The sequence below is a fragment of the Halichoerus grypus genome, chromosome 8, assembly GCF_964656455.1.
Source record: "Halichoerus grypus chromosome 8, mHalGry1.hap1.1, whole genome shotgun sequence".
Lineage (NCBI taxonomy): Eukaryota > Metazoa > Chordata > Mammalia > Carnivora > Phocidae > Halichoerus > Halichoerus grypus.
In genome coordinates, this window is record NC_135719.1 from 108758658 (window position 1) to 108779781 (window position 21124).

The 21124-nt window shown below is 36.4% G+C and overlaps 1 protein-coding gene across 1 annotated transcript in view; it reads right to left on the reverse strand.

Annotated features, from left to right (window-relative positions):
- Positions 1 to 1625: 1625 nt before the first annotated feature.
- The window catches only part of DLGAP5 (DLG associated protein 5), a 35415-nt gene continuing 15916 nt past the window's right edge, over positions 1626 to 21124 (reverse strand). The window contains exons 12-19 of the mRNA XM_036113898.2: positions 20315 to 20475; positions 15267 to 15359; positions 12302 to 12521; positions 8144 to 8336; positions 6148 to 6205; positions 5326 to 5569; positions 4032 to 4078; positions 1626 to 2101 (exon numbers count right to left, since the gene is read on the reverse strand). Of these exons, the coding sequence (XP_035969791.1) occupies positions 1961 to 2101; positions 4032 to 4078; positions 5326 to 5569; positions 6148 to 6205; positions 8144 to 8336; positions 12302 to 12521; positions 15267 to 15359; positions 20315 to 20475 (1157 nt within the window). The 3' untranslated portion in view covers positions 1626 to 1960. The remainder of the gene's footprint in view (positions 2102 to 4031; positions 4079 to 5325; positions 5570 to 6147; positions 6206 to 8143; positions 8337 to 12301; positions 12522 to 15266; positions 15360 to 20314; positions 20476 to 21124) is intronic.

The following is a 21124-nucleotide window of genomic DNA, read 5'->3' on the forward strand; positions in this document are numbered from 1 at the left end:
GGTTCCTTTGTCTATAAAATGGTGGTATAATACACCTTTTGTAGGGTTACTGTGATCGTTGAATAAATATTGTTTACAAAGGGGTTGCCATATAGGAGGTCCTCAACAAATGGAAATTTTTTTGTTTCATTTTTGGAAAGGCATTTGTTCTGCGAAGCAATATTTTTCCTTGTATCTTTAAAGATTTTTCTAAAACCTCGTAATTCTAGAGTCCAATGGCCTAAGAACACTATCTAGATGTAGGGTATACTGATGGCTGCTTAGCCATCCATTCCCTGTTTCCTAATAGTCATGGTTTTATTCAAGTATAATCCTAGATAAAATAAGGGATCCTGATTAAAGACCATATCAAATGGATAGTCAAAATATCCCCACTTCCCTCAAGAAACACTATCATATCTAAAACACACTTTGATGAACACTGAATATTAAAACATTTTATGACACTATATAAATTGATTGAATAGAAGTGAACACAAATACATACTCTTCAATTTTCAACACACTAACAATATATGTGACCCCAAAAGGATCCAGCCACAGAGAAGCCGACAGCAAGGATGACAGAAACTATGAATGTAATTTTGGACCTTGATACCATCATGGAGCTGTTGATTGGAAAGTGCTTGGAATCAGCCTGGCAACTTGTGAAAATAATAAACTTCCCTGTTGTTAAGCCAGTTTGAGTTCACTCTACTATCACTAAACAGACAAAAGTTCTCTGAACAAGTCAACAGTACATCTTATTAAACCCACAAAAAAATGTTTACTGACATTGTTTTTATTCTCATTTGCTTTATCCTTGAGGGCAAATATTATTTTATTGTTTTGTTGTATATTGCTTTATCTATATTCTAAGTCTTTGGGTTTCTTTGCACCAACTTCTTTTGCATGCTCATATGCATGGGCCCTTAGAAAACCCTAACTTTTATGTATGTTTCTTTGTTCTGCATGTCTTGCTTGAATTATTCATTATTGGGCTGTTAAAGCTGCTTTTATCTTTTGGTAAGATTAGGTATTCTGAGAACATTCTTCTAAGCCAGCACCTCACATAGCCTAACTGCTCATATGGGCTTGATAATACTATCTTTCCCACAAGCCTAACATACCTTTCTCTGACAACAAAAGTGGATGTGTCTTCTTTTCTTTTTGAAAACATCTAATCTTACACGTTTATAAAGCTGCTGCTTGTTTGGTGAATGCCTCCAACCCTAACTCATTTAGAGGTAGATAACTGGACCCAGGTCTGGTTAAAAGCGTTAGCTTCTACGAGTCTTCTTGGTGCTATTATGGCCCTGTCTTCTACAATCCTATAATTAAGAGTTTTATAAAAGAGAAAATATTTCAAACACATTAAGTGATTGATACAATTCTTTTCAAGGGAAGAAGGTATTTCCTTCTAAGGCTGTCAGTTTTGTCAAGGGGAAAATGAAAAGAAAAAGGCAAAGATTTAATGGGCCCCTCTAACCGTTTAACCGTTTGAAACTGCAGCATGTAAACAACTTCAGATTCCAGAAAGCTCATTTAAAGAAACTCAGTATACTCTGAAAAATGCAATATGCAAAGCTGTTCAACATCAACAAATTTAAGAGTCCAAACTAAGAGAGTATAAAAAGATGCACATATTTCTGTCAAAGTTTAATATTATATTTTGATTAAACTGAAGAATGTTCATAAGCTCTAAGTACACTTAGCTTTAAGTTTGTACATTTTAAACAAGAGAGGTGAGGTAAAGTACACTTTTTATTCTGCATAGTTAATGTGCAAAATATCCCCACTTCCCTCGAGAAACACTATCATATCTAAAACACACTTCGATGAACACTGAATATTAAAACATTTTATGACACTATATAAATTGACTAGAAGTGAACACAAATACATACTCTTCAATTTTCAATATGCTAACAATATATCACATTGATAATATGAAGAAAAATATGTGGATTTATTTTTAAATTCAAAATTCTTCTGGTTGTTCATCATGGAGGGGCCTTAGAGGTGAAAAGGTAATCAAGTTACCACCAAAGGAAATGTGTCTGGCATGATCTTGATGTCTCCTCTCCACCTGAGTGAATGTATTACTGCAGTTTAGGCCTGGCTAGAGAATAAATTCAGAGAAGTCACTAAATCAAGGGTTTCACCAATTAAGCCTTCAACACTGCAAGTTAATAGTAGGTTAATTAATAACATAAATTTCTATATATAGTAATAAAACTATTAATAGCACAATGAGTTTGCTACTTACCAGTGGATCTAATTTCAAATATATACTTTTTTTTAATTGAAAAGGTGTATTAGGCACATATGCCTTAAAGGTGACTAGTAATATGTAAATTGACTTCAGCAGTATATGTAGGATGAATAAAATTAAGACCGTATCTTAAGCCATTTACACAGATTCCACAAATCCTAATCCATATAACTCACTTACTAGGCTTTTTACTAATGTGATCCTACTCGGATCCTTTTCTTTGTTCCCCCTCGAGCCCTATTTCAGGTTCAAGTGATGCTATAGAAGCAAGTAATAATTTGGTTCTAAAATAGACAGGTGGACCTACAAAAAATAAAATTAAAAAGTCTGAGTTCTAATATTTATGAAAGCGGAAAAGAATTCATAGGGAGTACCAAGACTTGTCAACTAGATAATGTATAAGATAACTGAAACACTTTTAATCATAATATTAGTATAAAACAAAATGTTATGATATATTACATTCCAAATTTATTTGTAATATCCTATATTATCAGAACCAAGCATTCAGAGTTCAGATCTGAGAACAGGATTAAATCAGATTTATATCAATTGGCCTTAGGCTGAAATCCCTGACTCTAAGATCAAGAAAGCAGACTACAGGTCACACTGACACACTTCATTCTGCTCCTGAGACACAGGCAGCCCAGAAGCCTGGACATGAAGAGAAGCCAACATATACAGAGGTCCTTAAGGAATTAGTGGCTTAAGGAAGCCAAGCATTTGCCAGGCTTTATGAGGTTAACAAAAATTATTGCTTTTATCCTACATTTGCCTTAATGAATTTTTTATATTCTGAGATCAAAGATTAGCAAACCAAGGCCATTTCCTGACCCATTTTAGCAACTGGCTCTGGAAAATTTCAAGGTAAGGCTATAAACCAGGGTTGTCAAACTGGCTACACATTAGAATCACCTGATAAAGGTCCTACTCCAGACTGCTGAAATAAAAATATCTGGGGGTAGGGCTGAAAAGCAGTGCTGTAAAGAGTAGGCAAGAGAGCACTATTTCATTCATGCCACAGTGACCCCATCCACCAATATGAATCAGACAGCTCTGCCTAGAGAGGAATTTACAGACAATAAGGGAAAGAGATTCCTAAAATTATGTTTTAGGAATATAACATATTCATATTATATTCCTAATAAGAGATAATAAGGGTGTGCATTGTGCACCTATATCTATATATAAATTAATATGGGAGAGATGAGAGCTTTTCCAGGAAGGCCTCACAGAAGGGCTAAGGTTTGAACTAGATGTAGAGGCAAGAGGTCACCAAAAGTAAAGCTGGGGAGCCTCCAAATAAAATAGTAGGACATATCTATATATCTATATATATAGATATAGTAATCCAAAAGAATTAAAATGAAAATAACCAGTGATGACTGAAGGTAGGATAGACATTATCTTCCCAACTGCACGTTTCTAAAGGCAGAAACCTTGCCTTATTTTTTCTTACATCACTTAGCGATACCTAGCATAACCTAAGCTACAATTAGATATTTAATATTCAACCAATATGTCATAACAAATTTGATACCTAAATTATATAGGGAAATAAATCTTCAGAATGTAGTATTAAAACATGCTATATTTTAAAGTTTATAAACATGATATTTTTTCCCATTTTGAGAAAAATGAGTAACAAATGGATTTCATAGTAAATAACACGTAAATTTTAAACCAACTTTGTACACAAACTGAAAAGTGAATAAACCATTTTATAAAACAGATCTAGAATATAAAGCAATTTTTCAAATTAAGTTGGAAAACTTACCGAATCAAGAAGATGGCATTCAGTAGTGAGACTTTTAATATCAAATACTGAAAAAACAAAACAAAACAAAACAAAAAACCCCAACTTTTACCTTTTTAAATATCCTCGCAGTCAAGGGTTGTTAGAAATGGACAAAAATGATGAAAAGCTCCCTATGACATGCTAAGACAAAAATATAGGTCATCTTATGCTATAGCATTTAAAAAAAAATTTTTTTTAAGATTTATTTATTTATTTATTTTTGCGGGGGGGGGGGGCACGAGCAGGGATGGGGGCAGAAGGAGAAGCAGACTCCCCGTTGAACAGGGAGCCCAATGCCAGATTCAATCCCAGAACCCTGGGATCGTGACCTGAGCCAAAGGCAGACGCTTAACCAACTGAGCCACCCAGGTGCCCATGCTATAGCATTTTTAAAAATGTACTTAAATTTTTTTTAATTAAAATTCTCATCCTTAAATTCAGTATAAAAAGAGTCTTCTATAAACAAATCTCATGCTTGCAATATTAAAGGTACCACTGAGTATCCAGGTTGGTGAATATGTGGAGATTTGGGGAGAGTGGTGCATTTAGAAGGTATGGAAGCTCTGTATCCTTTCCCCATACCTTGCCCTATGCATCTCTTTCACATGGTTATTTCTGAGTTATATCCTTTTATAATAAACAGGTAATATACTAAGGTTGGAAAAAAAAAGGTACCCCAAAGATGCTAGGTGAAGAACACAGCTGGAGTACATTAAATGTCTGGCCAAGGTTACAGTTTATTTTGCCTTAGGCCCCAGCCAGAACAGCACCACTGAGTAGCAGATGAAAATAGTAGGCAAAACTATCACACATTATACCATAACAAAAGTCCAAGAGCCATTTACTATTGCAGAACAATCACAACAAAGTAGATAGGAAAAGGCATTATGAAAGAAAAATAGGGCATCTTAAAGAAAGGTTTGAGGATGTGTGTCGACAAAGAGGTAAACTAAAAAAATAAACTTCGGGGAATTTCTCTGAATTTTCACAAACAATGAAGAATCCAAATAGGTCTAATGTAAAATGCTACTTATTTCCAACATGGATTAGTAACCATTAATAAGTTTAATAGGTATACTTCCAAAGGTCTGAGGAGGACAGTGGGATACTATATAACATGTACTGATTCTTAGAAGGTATTTCTTGTGAATGCCCAATTTTTCAACCTTTACTCTTAGAAACTGGTACCCAGAAGTATTCACAATAATCTATGTTTTAGTCCAAGTTCATTTATTTAACAAAGCCTCATCTAAATAAATTTAAAAGACCTCACCTGACTGAGAAATTTTAGTCTTCTCTTCCTGTAAGATGTCATTTTGTGATGGTATATTTTCAGGGCTGCTCATCAAAACATCCTGTGCTGTAACTAAAGAATGTAGTTCCATTCCTTCTACAACATCTGGAATTTCTTCCTTTTTATTAGTATTAATATCATCTGCCACTTCACCAGCAAGTAGAGGCAAATTAATTCTTTCACTGGGTAAACAATCCATTTCAAAGTTTATCTTGTTTGCATCCTGAAAGTAAAAAATGTTTTTACATTTAATTACCAAAAATTGGAAAAAATAGAAAAAAGTCTTGTTGCACTTAAAAATAAAAACAGTAGAATGACATTCTGAACACAGGCTAAAGAACATTGTAAATCCTACTATCTTGCTTCTTGAACAATTAGTTCAAAGAGTATTATAGCAATGGTATGATTGAAGGAAAGCTTCTCAGCAAGTGTCTATGATATTCCAGTTCAGTGACTGGCAAACATTTTTTTGTGAAGGGCCAGATGCTAAATATTTTAGGCTTTGTGAACCACAGAATCTTGGCCACAACTACTCAACTCTACCATTGTATTGCAAAGCAGCCAGATATAATACATAAGTATGGTTGTGTTATAATAAAACTTTATTTAAAAAAATAATCTTGATGTGAGTTAAAGAACACAAAATGGCACTATGGTTTCAAACAAGACAAAGGCCTTTAAAACAAGAAGTATCATTTTAATGACTGGTTTAGATTTCCAATGGAAATTCTGGGAGTTGCTTATGGAGTTACTACATATAACCACATAAATTGCTATCTACTATACTGGAGTAGGGCTTACATAATTTACTTCAATTAAATCTTGTAATCCAGGACACTGAGCATCTTCTATGTTGTTCCTAAAAAAGAAAAAAGTAGATAATCAGATAATTAAACATACTGCTATCTTTTTACTTGTGTTTTAATATTATCCTTCATGGGTCAAAGATGGAGCCTGGTCCAAGATCAGACCTGGTCCAAAGAAGTTAGTTTTGGACTACAGCTATAGCAGCAAGACTAGATGAACTCTTCCCCAGAAAGTTCACAGCCTGTTACCATGCTGCTCAGTCCACCAGCAATCTTTTGAATCTCGCCAAATCCAGAGCTATATACATAGTAGGGAAAGGTTAGAATAAAGCTAACTCCTGGGGGGTCAAAGCAACAACTCAGTTATTGTGTAGTTGGAGTTGACTACATTACTTGTTAGTTATAGCTTAACATATTCCAATCTTGAAGTCTGTAACTTTATTTCATTAAAAATACCTGTCTCAACCCTTGCAAGTCATTTTTTTTTTTTAAATATCCTATTTTTCTAGTTTTCAACTCCACTTTGCCTTCACTGCACAAAGTTATGTGTAAGATGCTCTTTCATGACTATTTTTGGGAATTAAGTAAAAAAATTTTAAAGAATACTTATAATATCTTTTAAATATAATTACGGATCTTCTTAGCACAAGATAATAAACTAGAGGATATATATAAAGTAAAGCAACTTGCATTTAAGAAATGACAATAAATTGGTATTTTATCATCCAGATATTTCTAGAATATCTAAAATATTTAGTTCTCACAAAGGCTAAATATACCTTGGTTTATACTAAAAATTTGAAATTTTAAAATTTGTTCCATGAAATATTTAAGAGCATAAACTTTCATTTGTTTCCTCTATTTCAATTCATAAAGTGTTCTTTTATTTTTTTTGACAACCTTCTTTGCTATAATGACGGAGTATTCAATGCTATCCCATCTCCAGATTAATAATAAAACCAATAGTCCTCTCTTGGCTCCAGACTACAATTTTATTTTCTACTTACCTTAAAGTATCTTTTTCCTATCAGATTTCTGGTACATTTATGTTCCAGGAACAAGGACTGTATAGATAATTCTGGTGCATTTGTGCAGAGGCAGTCCTCTGCAGCAGAAAGAATAGAGGCAGCATCCAGTTTTACCAATTATAAGCTGAAAATGGGTAAGTCACTAACTTTTCAAGTCTTCTCACTTGAAAAATGGGCATCTAGTACCTCACAGGGTTGTTTTGAAGATGAAATGAGATAATACCTGTTCATAACCTAGAACCACGTCTAGTGCATAATTCTTCAGTACACATGAGCTCTCCCTTATTTATGCAAGATAGCAATCTCAAGGCATTTTCAATAGAGGCTGGTACAAAAGTGCCTACCTCTCAAGAACCCTGTAGGGAAGTATTGGCACTGCTGTTTCGTAAATGATGAACCTGAAGCTAAGTGAGTTAATTAAAGTCCCAAAGTTTCACAGCTAGTATGCCATAGAACTGGTTTTGAATTCAGACCTGCCAAGCACCAAAGTTGTATTGTGTTTAGCACCAAACAACATTGTATTGTTTCTTTTCTTCTTAGTTCTGGAGAATTTACTTTGCACACCTAAATATAACCAATAATCAATCTGAAATTGTAAGCCTTAATTCTCTCATTTAGAAAATAGAAGCATTTCTTACACATTACAGGGTCATTGTGAAATCTAATTAAAAATATAGGTCTTGCATATTTTACCAGGCTAACAATCCGAAATGATATTTAATGTCAGCATCTGTTATGCTTCTTTTTTAAAGACTTAATTACTTATTTTTAGAGAGAAAGAGAGAGTACACGTGTCTGTGCACATGTATGAGTGGGCAGAGGGGGAGAATCCTCAAGCGGACTCTCTACTGAGCGCAGTACCCGTGGGATCATGACCTGAGTCTAAACCAAGAGTTGGACACTTAGCCACCCAAGCACCCCAGCATGTGTTACACTCTTAATAACAACACATGAAAGAAATACCTGTTTTTAGGAATAGTTGAAAGCAAAGTCTCCTTATCAACATGCTCACTTTTGGTACTTTGAGGATCAGGATTCTGTGATGACATAGTTTGTCTTAGATGGTCCATCTCAGCCCTGCTCTCAGACACAGCTTTGCTGACAGACTTAGGTGTCCTAAGTCTTTGAGAAAGACGTTCAGAAGAGATAGAAACTCCTAGAAGATGAGAGAAATCATCTCAATATCAAAAAGTTCTTTCATTCACTTTTCATTATATCCAGGAAGACAGTGCAAGTTCTTCCTATTACCCTACCAGCTAGCTTCTTCCATAATATGTTTTTTAAAGAAAAATGCCTGGGACTTTCAGTTCAAGATAGTATTGAACACACACATTAGATTCTGTTTCCTCTTAACATCCCACTACTATAAGCAGTAAAAGAGATCATCTTAAAAGGCAGAACGTTACAAGGACAAAGAGTGCCCCCCTATTTTTACTCAGCAGCTTTTAATTTTTTTTAAAGATTTTATTTACTTATTTGAGAGAGAGAGAGAGTGCGTGCACACTAGCCGGAGGGGGTGGGGCAGAGGGAGAAGCAGAGTCCCCTCTGAGCAGGGAGCTCGACATGGGGCTCAATCCTGGGACCCTGAGATAATGACCTGAGCCGAAGGCAGACACTTAACTGACTGAACCACCCAGGCGCTCCTACTCAGCTTTTTAAATTTGGACAAAGGGAACTAAAAAAAGAGACAATAATAAACAGAGAATTTTGGAAGTTGTAATGTAGATGAGTGAGTGGGATAATATTTAGTAGACCCCAGAAAATAATTTCTAAGCCACCAGTCACCAGTTAGGAAAGAGGAGAATTAACCCGATTTATACCACAGCATCCTTCAAAAGAATTGGTGTCCTCAAGTATGTCTGGAAGCAGAGATGAAAAGGGAGCTAAAAACAGGAAGATCAGTTCAAAGTCAGTTTAAAGAACAAATGGAGCCCTTTCCTCATTTTGCACAGGTAGGTGACTGTCAACATGCCACCACCACCACCCCCACCCTCCAACCACCACCCAAACCAGAAATCTAGAGAAGTTTATTTCATGAAAAGGTGAAAGAGAAGGTCCCTGGCTTAAGGGATACCAGGTAAGGTTGAGAGATTGGTACTATATGGAAAAAAGGGGATCACAAACAAACTGTTGAGACACTTAGTTTTTTCCCTCCCACCTGGCTCCTGAAAGGCTGACAGCCAGAATTATATTCTCCAGGCAGCAGACTGGACGAATCTTTTCTGGGGAACCTGACTAGCCCATAAGAAAAGAATTAAATAGCCTGGTGATGGGTATTAAAGAGGGCACGTATTGAATGGAGCACTGGGTGTTATACGCAAACAATGAATCATGGAACACTACATCAAAAACTAATGTTGTAAAGTATGGTGATTAACATAACATAATAAAATAAAATTAAAAAAAAGAATTAAATATAGTGATGTATAGATTCCTAGCACTATGGCACAACTAAATCACCCCATAGTAAAGTCCCCATTACCCACATGCTGCTGGGCAGAGACCTGTTCTTAACCACAAGCAGGCAGTGAATGATCACCAGACACCCAAGGAAAGCCTCCAATACAAGAGATGGAAACCAAAACCAAACAAATGAAAGTTTCTTGGAACAAATACTGACTGTACAGGGGAAAGAAAACATAAAAGCTATCATTAACATCCTCAGAAAGGTAAGACAGTGCACTTACCAAACTAGTACAGAATGTTATAAAATGGAACATTCCAAGAATGAGAAAGAGCTCTTGGGAATTTAAACCATGAGAGCAAAACAAAAATAAAAACAACAACCATGAGAGCCAACATGAAAGTTGAGGAAATAAGGAAGTAAAAAACAAGTACAGGAAAAATTATAAAAATAGTCTATTTACCAGGAAAAAAATAAAATAGATGTTTCTGAAAAGATAGAGAGGGCCAACTAAGGAGAGTAAATCCAAGGAACAATTCACACATACACAAAAATCTATACAACCTGAGAAAAAAAAAAAAATCTACACAGTTGAACATCTCAAGACTCCAAGACTCCTCTAAGAACTAAAAGTGGTTGGGGCGCCTGGGTGGCTCAGTCGGTAAGCGTCTGCCTTCGGCTCAGGTCATGATCCCGGGGTCCTGGGATGGAGTCCTGCATCCAGGCTCCCTGCACAGCAGGGAGCCTGCTTCTCCCTCTCTGCCTGCCACTCCCCCTGCTTGTGTACTCTCTCTCTCTCTGACAAATAAATAAAACCTTAAAAAAAAAAAAAAAAGAAAAGTAGGGGTGCCTGGGTGGCTCAGTCATTGGGCATCTGCCTTCGGCTCAGGTCGTGATCCCAGGGTCCTAGGATCGAGCCCCGCATTGGACTCCCTGCTTGGCGGGAAGCCTGCTTCTCCCTCTTGTGTTCCCTCTCTCGCTGTGTCTCTATCAAATAAATAAATAAATAAATAAATAAAATCTTAAAAAAAAAGAAGTGGTTGCCTCTAGGGAGTGACAAATGGGGTGAGAGGGGCTTCTTGGGGGACTTCTGCTCTGTAACAAGCCTCATACAAACCATATGCTCTGGAACTAAAACTCAGTTTTAACAAGATAGATTTGGGCCATAAACCTTAATCTCCCCAGTCCTAAAGGCCAAGTCGGGTACATGAAAGAATAGCGGCAATGAGTTCCTTGGGAAGTTAGCAGCAAGGAGCCATGTTACTAGCAGGAGGCAATTCCTGGGTTCCTAGGAAAAGCAGCTGCTTAGAGTAAAGGATACAAACCAGACCACACCAGACGTGATAGCTAAACTGACAGGAAGGTTATAATATAGTTGAGGTGATAAATTTACATTTTAATGTAAATACTGGATAGCAGCTCAAGTTTATGTTCAGAAAATTTCCCCGTGGACACAGTTAAATAATAGGGAAAAAATATTCGTTCAGCTGATAGGTACCTGAAGAGGACTTGGCCCCTTTCTCCTTGAAAACAAACATCTAGCACTTAAAGCACTGATAGAAGCGTCCACCGAGATTTACAGAAGAGATTACTTCAGCTATGACCTCTCATCACATGGCTTATAAATAAATAATTTTCATCTATATATAGAAATTCAATCTAATAAAGACAACCTATGACAAATAGCTATTGAAAAATCATTAAGAGGGCGCCTGGGTGGCTCAGTTGTTAAGTATCTGCCTTTGGCTCAGGTCATGATCCCAGGGTCCTGGGATCGAGCCCTGCATCAGGCTCCCTGCTCCGCAGGAAGCGTGCTTCTCCCTCTCCCACTCCCCCTGCTTGTGTTCCCTCTCTCGCTGTGTCTCTCTGTGTCAAATAAATATAATCTTTAAAAAAAAAAGAAAAATCATAAGAAGATCAGAGTTAGAAATCAGTTAGAAAATCATAAGAAGAGGGGCGCCTGGGTGGCTCAGTTGGTTAAGCGACTGCCTTTGGCTCAGGTCATGATCCTGGAGTCCCGGGATCGAGTCCCGCATCAGGCTCCCTGCTCAGCAGGGAGTCTGCTTCTCCCTCTGACCCTCCCCCCTCTCATGCTCTCTCTATCTCATTCTCTCTCAAATGAATAAATAAAATCTTTAAAAAAGAAAGAAAATCATAAGAAGAATGGTTTCTTGAAGTATTAAAAGCTGGTTTCACTGGAATATTTTTAAATCAGGAAATTAGTACATTTACTGTGTCTCATAAAATCTGAGCAGACGTTTTAAATACAAATGAAAATTAAACCAAACTCCACTTTCCATAAGCTTCATTTTAAAGCACAACTAAAGAAGGGCGAGGGTTTGATGCCTGAGATGCTTTGCATCTTAAATTCCAATCCAACTAACTAACCTGAAGAAAACCACCTAACTTCTCATGCTTCCATCATGTGCCTTACCTCTTGGGACCCTGTGACGTACCTCACAGTATTATGGGGTTAAGTGGTAATAACAGACGTGAAATCGCTTAGAAAATATAAGAGCCATTTTAGAGGATACAGCACACTTAAAGTAATCTAATCATACACATCCACACATGCCTTGTATGTGAGTGAGCATGTAGTCTATTTTCCAGACTCAGAGAGTTTGTAGGTCTTCATATGAAAACTATTTTTGACCTCTTATACAAGCTCCCATCCAACCCAAATATTTCTCTCAAGGAGTCTTAGCAGAAAAACTAACCTGAGAAGGATTTAACAGGACTTTCGATTCTGAAAAATCCAGCATCAAACACTATTTTATCAACTTCCTTTGGCATTACAGAGGTCGCTGCCTCCGCAGTTTCTTCCTGCTTCATCCTCTCTCTCATTGCATTTTTTATGGCCGCGAGGCGATTTCTAGCTGCAATTCTTCCACCATCATCCTGTTTGGGCTTACTTGCTACCCCTGAGACCACTTTCTTCTGCAAAGAGAAATTATGACATGTATTAAAGCTACTCGTTATCATCTTACAAGAAAAACAAGGCATACAAAAAATATTTAACACATTCATCATACACTAATCAGATTCCTCGTATGTGCTAAAAATGCTGGGGGCCAAAAGGTAAAGGACAAAGCCCCTGCCCTCGAGGACTTCACAGCTTACGGAAGGGCTAGATATAGACACTAATAAATGTCATGATACAGACAAAATCAGACGGCTATGAGAGAACATAAGGCTATCACCTAAATCAATCTTCAGAGTTATCGAGAAAGGCTGACAGGAGGTAGCCCCTGAGCTGGAATCACTGTTAGCCAAGCTACAAGATGGAGTGAGGAAAGGACTGGGTGCAGAGAACAGTGTATTTGCAAAGCCGGAAGCGAAAGAAATTGCAGAGGAGCTGGGAGGAGGTAAGCAACAGCTAGATTATAAAATCCCTTGCAGGTAACCATTTCTACATTTATACAGAGGACAAAGGAATAGAGCTTATAGATGATTTTTAATCAGGAGATTAACATTATCAGCTTTGTGATTCAGAAAAGTCATTCTGTCTACAGCCCAGAGAAGCGACTGGAGGGTTACAAGCCAGTTAGGAAGGAGACTACTGCACTGATACTGGAAAAAGATGACAGCAGTTAGATTAAGGAGGAAAAATGGAAAAACAAGAAAGGCTTCAAGAGATATTTAAGGGGGCAAATTGAGAGGACTTAGCAATCTATTGGATGTGTGTGGGGTAGAGATGGTGAAACAGAGAAAGGACTAAAGAAGATAGCCAGGTTTCTACCTTGGACACCTAGTGAGATGCCAATACCATTCTCTGAGACAGAAACAGTGATGTGTGTGCAGATGACTTCAGTTTGGGACATACTGATTTTAAGGTACATGGAGTCAGGATATGTAAACCTAGAGCTTAGCAGTAAGTGTGGTTTGAAATACAGATTTGGGACTCATCACAGGATGGGTAAGACTGCACAGGGAGAATGTGGAAGGAAAAAATAGAGTTGAGGTAGGAATGTGAATATCACAAACATATAAGGGATAAATGGAAAAACAAACTGCAAACATGACTGAAGAATGGGCACAGAGGCAGGAGGAAAATCAGAATATAATTTTAAGAAGGAGGGACTCAGCCATGTTTAATCCTGCAGAGGGATTGGATTTTATAAGTATCTAATAATTCAGCAACTAGAGAATCAATACCCTTGGTGATAACTGTTCTAGAGGCAAAGAGAGGGGTGAAGCTGAATTGCAGTGAGTTGGAGAGATAAGCAAGAACCAAAATAGTAGCAACAGAGTATAGACAACTTTCTCTGGAAGCTTGTCTGTGATTGGGAGTTGGGAACATCACAAGTTGTTTTTTTCTCTAATGGAAACAAAGATAAGACCCCTAAACATGTCTAAAAACTGATGGAAAAGAGAGGGGAAAGGAGAAAACAAGGCTAACTGATGGAATGAGAGATCAATGAATAAGAGGTCAGAGGTAAGGGTATCAAAGTATAGGTAATAGTTTTAGTTTATTTGTTCCGTAATCTTAACAATAGCCTGTAGAATAAAGTAAGAGGAGAGAGAGACACCTGGTGATAAGGGACGGAATTACAAGGCTCTGACCGAACGCCGTACTGACAGCCATTATCTGCAGCACTGATGATACTATGTTTCCAGGACCAGGTACTCAATAAGAAATACCCACAGTGGCTTCAAAATGTTCCAGCATTCTTCACTGTTTAATAGATCTGAAATCCATTCATTTAATTTCGTCACAAAATGACGCTGTAATAGGTTCTTTTAATATTCTATCATCTTAAACTCCTACGATAGGATTTAAAACAGATCTTACTTGGATTACATAAGAATAAAGCACAAATTTAGAAATCTGATTCTACAACCAAAGGTATTTTTCTAAAATATAAAGAAAAACTGGCAACACTGTAAGGTGGTTTGAGAAGCATTCATCTGACCAAAAACTTCTGAGTTCAAAATATTACTAGAAACAAACAGACAAGAATGGAATCTTATCATGTTAATAAAGCAAATTTTACAGAGAAAATAAGAAAATTTATAAGATAAAGCATAGGGAAGAAGACAGATGTTCTAAAGGGAGATTGTTCCTCTCTGCTATTCAATTCTTTCATTTTGAAATAAATCACTCAAAAGAGTATATAAAACAGAGAGGTGGCAGAGCGTACTGATTAAGAACACAGATTCTGGAATGAGGAAGTCTGGCCTTGAAAGCCAGCTCCCCCTTTGGCAAGTGATTTCTGGATGTCAGTTTCCTCAACTGTAAAATGGGGAGAACAGAACCCACTTCACAGGATTGTTGTGATGATTAAATGAGTTTATACAAGTAAAAACATGGAACAGAACTTGGCACAGACTACGCATTATATAAATTATGTAGTACTACTATTATAATTACAACAAAATGGAGATGCACAGTTTGAAGTATAAAACAAACATGCAGATACCCACTGTTTAGTAACTTAGAAGCCCGCTAGGTGTCTCAATTCAATTACAGCCCCTCCTCCTTCCAGAAATAACACTAAATTTAGTTTTGACCATTTCCTATTCTTTCTTCAAAGGCAATCAGGACATTGTAAGTAATATATGGAACTTTATTTGTAAAAAGATGAAAGATGTGAAGCTAAATATTTTTAAAGCTTAAAAATAAAAATTGGTTAAAGTAGAAGAGTCTGTATTAGAAATTTGGATATAAAACCACAAACTTACCCGAACAACTTTTTTGCTTATATTATTATTGTTCTGCCATCCAGATTCCTCAAGTTTGGTCAAATTGTTGAATTTTTGGTTTACATCTTCTATCTGTTAATAAATAAAGCACAAGTTTATCAGATTAAAGTTAACCTTATTAAAATGAAAAGCTAATGAATTTAAGCTTCAATAAAAATTGAGAATGGTGACTTGGACTGGTGGCATATAAATTAGACTAAGTCATTCTCAATTTAGTATTCAAATCAAGAATTCTTTTTTTTTTTTTTAAGGATTTTATTTATTTATTTGACAGAGAGAGAGCACAAGCAGGGGGAGTGGCAGGCAGAGGGAGAAGCAGGCTCCCCATGGAGCAGGGAGCCAATGCGGGGCTTGATCCCAGGACTCAGGGATCATGACCTCAGCCGAAGGCAGACGCTCAACCATTTGAGCCACCCAGGCGTCCCCCCAAAAAAAGAATTCTTACGGTAAAATTGCTCACTGTTATTTTTGATTTTACAAGCTTCCACAATCTACATAAAGAAGGTCAAATATGAAGAATGCTCCTAATCTATTTTTGACCATTAAAATGTCGGAGATAGGGGCGCCTATCGAGCCCCGCATCGGGCTCCCTGCTCGGTGGGAAGCCTGCTTCTCCCTCTCCCACTCCCCCTGCTTGTGTTCCCTCTCTCGCTGTGTCTCTCTCTGTCAAATAAATAAATTTTAAAAAAAATCTTTTAAAAAATAAATAAATAAAATGTAGGAGATATTCTAGATGTTTTTGTTTCCTAAATTATACAATGTGAACACAGAGCACAATATGTCTTTTTTTTTTTTTTTAAACACAGTGTCTTTTGCAAATGCTTTCTCTCAGTCTGTGGCTTGCCTTCTCATTCTCTTGACACAATGTCATTTTAAAAGATTCAAGTAATATATCTACTAGCAGGATGAGAATGTCTGATCCTTATCCTTCTGGTATGATCCTCATCTCTACTAGATATCTGAAGTGGTGCCTTCTGTGCGCCACTTTAGGGAAGATCAGAACAAGCTTCCCTCATTCCAGTTGGGGCTGACATTAACCTCCAGGGGCTGGAACACGTAGCCCGGGGGGAGGTCATCGCGAGGGCACGAACAAGATGGAGGGCCAAAGATGGAGTCATTGATGTCAGTGTATGATCCTCATCCGTCTGGTATTTCCAATCTCCTCCAAAGAAGTAACCACTGTCAACAGTTTAGCAAACATGCTTCACATTCCCCTACTATTCATTTGTACACATATGTACTCTCAATTTCTCTCCTGAAAAAATGTAAATTCCAGAAAGACTCAGGATTACACTTATGACCAACTGATGTTCAACAAATGTTTCAATGCAATTCAATGAGGAAACTAAATAGTCTTCAACAGTGCTGGGAAATTGGATATCCACAAGAAAAAAGATGAACTTAGACTCTTTAACTATATCATACACAAAAATGAATTCCAAATGAATCAGACACCTAACTGTGGAACTAAAACTGCAATACTTTTAGAAGAAAAAATAGGAAAATCTTTGTGAGCTGACATTAGGCAAAAAGAGTTCTTAGACATGATGCCAAAAATCACAATATAGAAGAAAAAAATTGATAAATTGAACACCATCAAAATTAAAAACATTTACACTTCAAAAGACACCATTAAGAAAATTAAGCCACAAACTAGAGAAAAAATATTTGCAAATACTTCTGATAAAAGACAGAATAAAGAATCCAGAATAAAGAACAGTTACAACTCAATAAAAAAAGACAAACCCAATTTAAAAATGACCAAAAGATTTAAATAGAAATTTCACCAAAGAAGACATACAAATGGCTAATAAACACATGAAAAGATCATTAACATCATTATTCATTAGAGAAACGCAAATCAAAACTATGACAAATACTTTGCACCCACTAGGATGTCTCTCCTAGACAATAGCAAATACTGGTGAGGATAGGGAGTGCTAGGAAAACTCATACGTGTTGATGGGAAAGTAAAATGTCATATAATCACTTTGGAAAATAGCTTGGCAGTTTCTTAAAAAGCTAAATGTAAATTTACTATATGTCCCAGCAATATCTAGATACCTACCCGAAGAGAAATGAAAACAAATGTCCACCCTAAGATTTGTATGTGAATATTCACAGAAGATTATTCATCATCACCAAAGTGAAAACAATCCAAGTGTCCCTCCGCTGATGACTAGAGAGTGATGTATTTATACAACGAAATACTACTCAGCAATGAAAAGCAACAAAGTACAGATAGATGTTACAACAGGGAGGAACTTCGGAAACATCACGCTACATGAAAGAAGCCACATACGAAAGGCTATATATTAAAAAAAAAAAAAAAAAGGCTATATATTGTATTATTCTATTTAATATGAAATGTCCAGAAAAGGCAAATCCACAAAGAGTGAGTTGCTTGGGGTTGGGAGTGGGAATGGGGATTGACTTGCACATAGGCAAGAAGATCTTTTTATGCTGAAAATACTGTACATTTGGATTGTGGCACTGGTTGAACAACTCTGTCAATTTACTGAAACTCACTGAATTGTGCATTTAGAACTGGTAAATTTTATATTAGATTAAACCTCAAAACAGCTCTTAAAGAAAAAAAAAAAGAGGTCCCAGCAGCCAACTTGAAAAGTCTCCCAACAGCCAAAGTTGGGAAATGATCATCAATAGATGATAAATGTAAACAATACAAACACATCAAAAACCTTCAAATCTATCCATTAATAACACTAAAAAACACAAAACTAATTGGTCACTATTGAAGGATGGTAGCGAACCAACTCACTATGAAAACTGGTAAATATATAAAAACTGGTCATAAAGCAACACATCATCATGACTACCTAAACACAATTCACATCTGGGCTGTACAGCATTGGACATTATGATGTTTCCTTCACTTTTTCTCTACTGATTCATCATTTTTGCTTTTTATTTGCTTAGCTTCTATGTATCTATCATCAATTCACCTCTCAAGTCTATTAAACCTCCTCTTAACACAATTTAAAAAGCAAACAAATCAGGTATTATATTTAGGTCAGCTTCACAGAGACCAATCTCACAGAGCCCTGTATCCTCCTGCTCCAACCTCAACTACTGCTTCCTAACCGCACACCTCAACTCACCTCAGCCCCATTCCCTTAGCCCCCATCTGGGGATCAATCCCACCTCCTCCTGCTTCTTGGTTTACTCCCTCATTTTTGTGAGATACATTCTCACTTGGTTTCCTAAGAAAGGGAACATGGGAGGTAAAATTTGAGATGTTGGGTGTCTAAAAAGTGCCTTTTCACCCTCACATGTGATTGGCTGGGTACAAAACTCCAGGTTGGAAGTTATTTTCCCTCAGAGGTTTGAGGGCATTTTTCTCTCAGCTTTCAGTGTTTCTGTTGAGAAATCCAAGGCTATTTTGATTCTTGACGCTTTGTATAAAACTTGTTTTTTTTCGGGTGGGAGGATAGGTTAGCCTGGTGATGGGTATTAAAGAGGGCACGTTCTGCATGGAGCACTGGGTGTTATACACAAACAATGAATCATGGAACACTATATCAAAAACTAATGATGGTGATTAACATAACAATAAAAATTTTTTTTAAAAAAAAACTTGTTTTTTTTCCTCCCTGGAAGTTTCTAGATTTTTCTCTTCATCCCTAAAGTTGTACAATCATATTTAATAATGTGCATTGGTGTGGGTCTACTCTGATTCACAGTGCTAGGCACTCAATGGGCTCCTTCAATCTGGAATTCAGGTCCTCCAATTCTGGGGAAAATTTTAAACTATTTAATTGATCATTTCCTCTCTGCTATTTTTTCTATTCTCTTTTTCTGGAATTCCTATTATTTGGATATTATATTTTGTAGACTGGTCCACTTAATCTTCTTATCTATTTCTTATGCAGTCTCTCTTATTTTACATCTCTCCCATTTTATGGAGTATCTTAACTTCATATTCCATCTTTCTATTGAATCTTACATTTCTGCTCTAATAGTTTTTAACTTCAAAGAGTAATTTTTGTTGTTCTTGGAATGTTCTTTTTTTAATAGCTGTTCTTATTTGGCAGATGAAATGTCTGGTCTCTTTGAGAATATTAACACTTGCATTTAAAAGTTCTTTTCTCCTTTATTATCCTCATTTCCTCCTTCCAAAAAAGCTTTCTTCCTGGGTTGCTTTGACTTATTTTCTCCCCCCAGGTTTGAAGCTTTTATCAAATGTCTAATGATTATTGGCTACTAGTTCCTGAAATAGTATTTTATATGTTCATCTCTAAAATAAGATCAAAAAGCTAGAAAGTGTCATCTCCTCCCATACCTTTCCTGATCTTCCTAGTGATTCCCACTATCATAGCACTTTGTACATTAGAGTGAAATTATATGTTGTGTCTGACTTGCTAATAAGCTACAAACTTCTCTGGGAGAGAGAATGTGCTTTATTTTTCAACTCCTGGTACAATGCCTGGCACACATTAAGAACTCAACAATTGCTAGATGATCTGAACTAGTAAAGACTAAATTTGCTCATTTTTCTCAAATGTAGAGTCATCATAGTCTATGCAACAGTTGAATATAATCTCAATTTCCAAACCATATAGAAATGATCCTGACAACATGGAGAAGAGGTGGACATCAATTATAAAATTTAGACAGTGCTGGGGTGTGATGGTGGCTCAGTTGGTTAAGTGTCCAGCTCTTGGTTTTGGCTCAGGTCATGATCTCAGGGTTATGAAACTGAGCCCCATGACAGGCTCCATGCTCAGTGGGGAGTCCGCTTGAGATTCTCTTGCCCTCTACCCCTCCCCACCTTGCTCATGCTCTCTTTCTCTCTCAAATAAATAAATAAATCTTTAAAATTTAGACAGTGCTTTACAGTTTATAAAGATAATATCTTTAATATTTCATTTAATAATATCTAATATCTCATTTAATATTACAGGTACCTAAAAAGCAGCTCCCATTACCCCCATTTTATTTTTGCTAACCTCCTTTTCAAAAAGACCTACTCGGAGTTAATACACTAAAAATGCTTGATCACATACCTGAAAACTAACCATATCCCAAAATCCATCCAGATCTGTACAGGTAGTCTCCTTTTCACCTCGTTTATATTCACAATTGTCCACCAGTCCTTCAAACTGCTTGAACCTTTCTTTCATGAGGAGTCTTGTTTGCCCAACTGCTGTGCGAATAAGATCTTTAGCTAAAGGAAATATGAGGTTTTTAAAAGTTAAAGGACAAAACTGGACCTTTATTGCCAGCCCACCAGATGATAAGAAGACCTCACCGTAAATACCTCGGGCTTACAGAATCAAATTCTTACCTTAGTGAAACAAAAAATATCACTACAAAACTTTGTTTTACAAATACTGAGCATTCACTATCTGCTTCAATTCATGCTAAAAATTAGCAATATTCATTCTCATACATACTTCTGCACAATCAACAGCACTATACCTTTCCTTGTGTTTAATAAGAATTCAACCACAAACAACCCATCACACATCAGTATCTATGAAACGCTTCACACTGATAAAACACAAATGATTTTTTTTTCTAAACAGCTTCCCCAAATAAGTAAGATTAAGGAACTTCCCTGAAAATCTGCTCCATACTGATTTAGGTAACTTTCATTCAGAAAAATATTTTTGTTTAATTAGACAATACCAGTTACAGATGTCACTCATAGTTATATCAATCTAATAATGGGCAAATGTCTAATTTTCAGCAATAACAATCAATATTCTAATTACTTATATCTTTTTTTTTTTTTAATTACTTATATCTTTTAAATCATGTCCATTTTAGTACAGAGATAGCAGCAAACGTATGTTGAGATATGAAAAATTCTT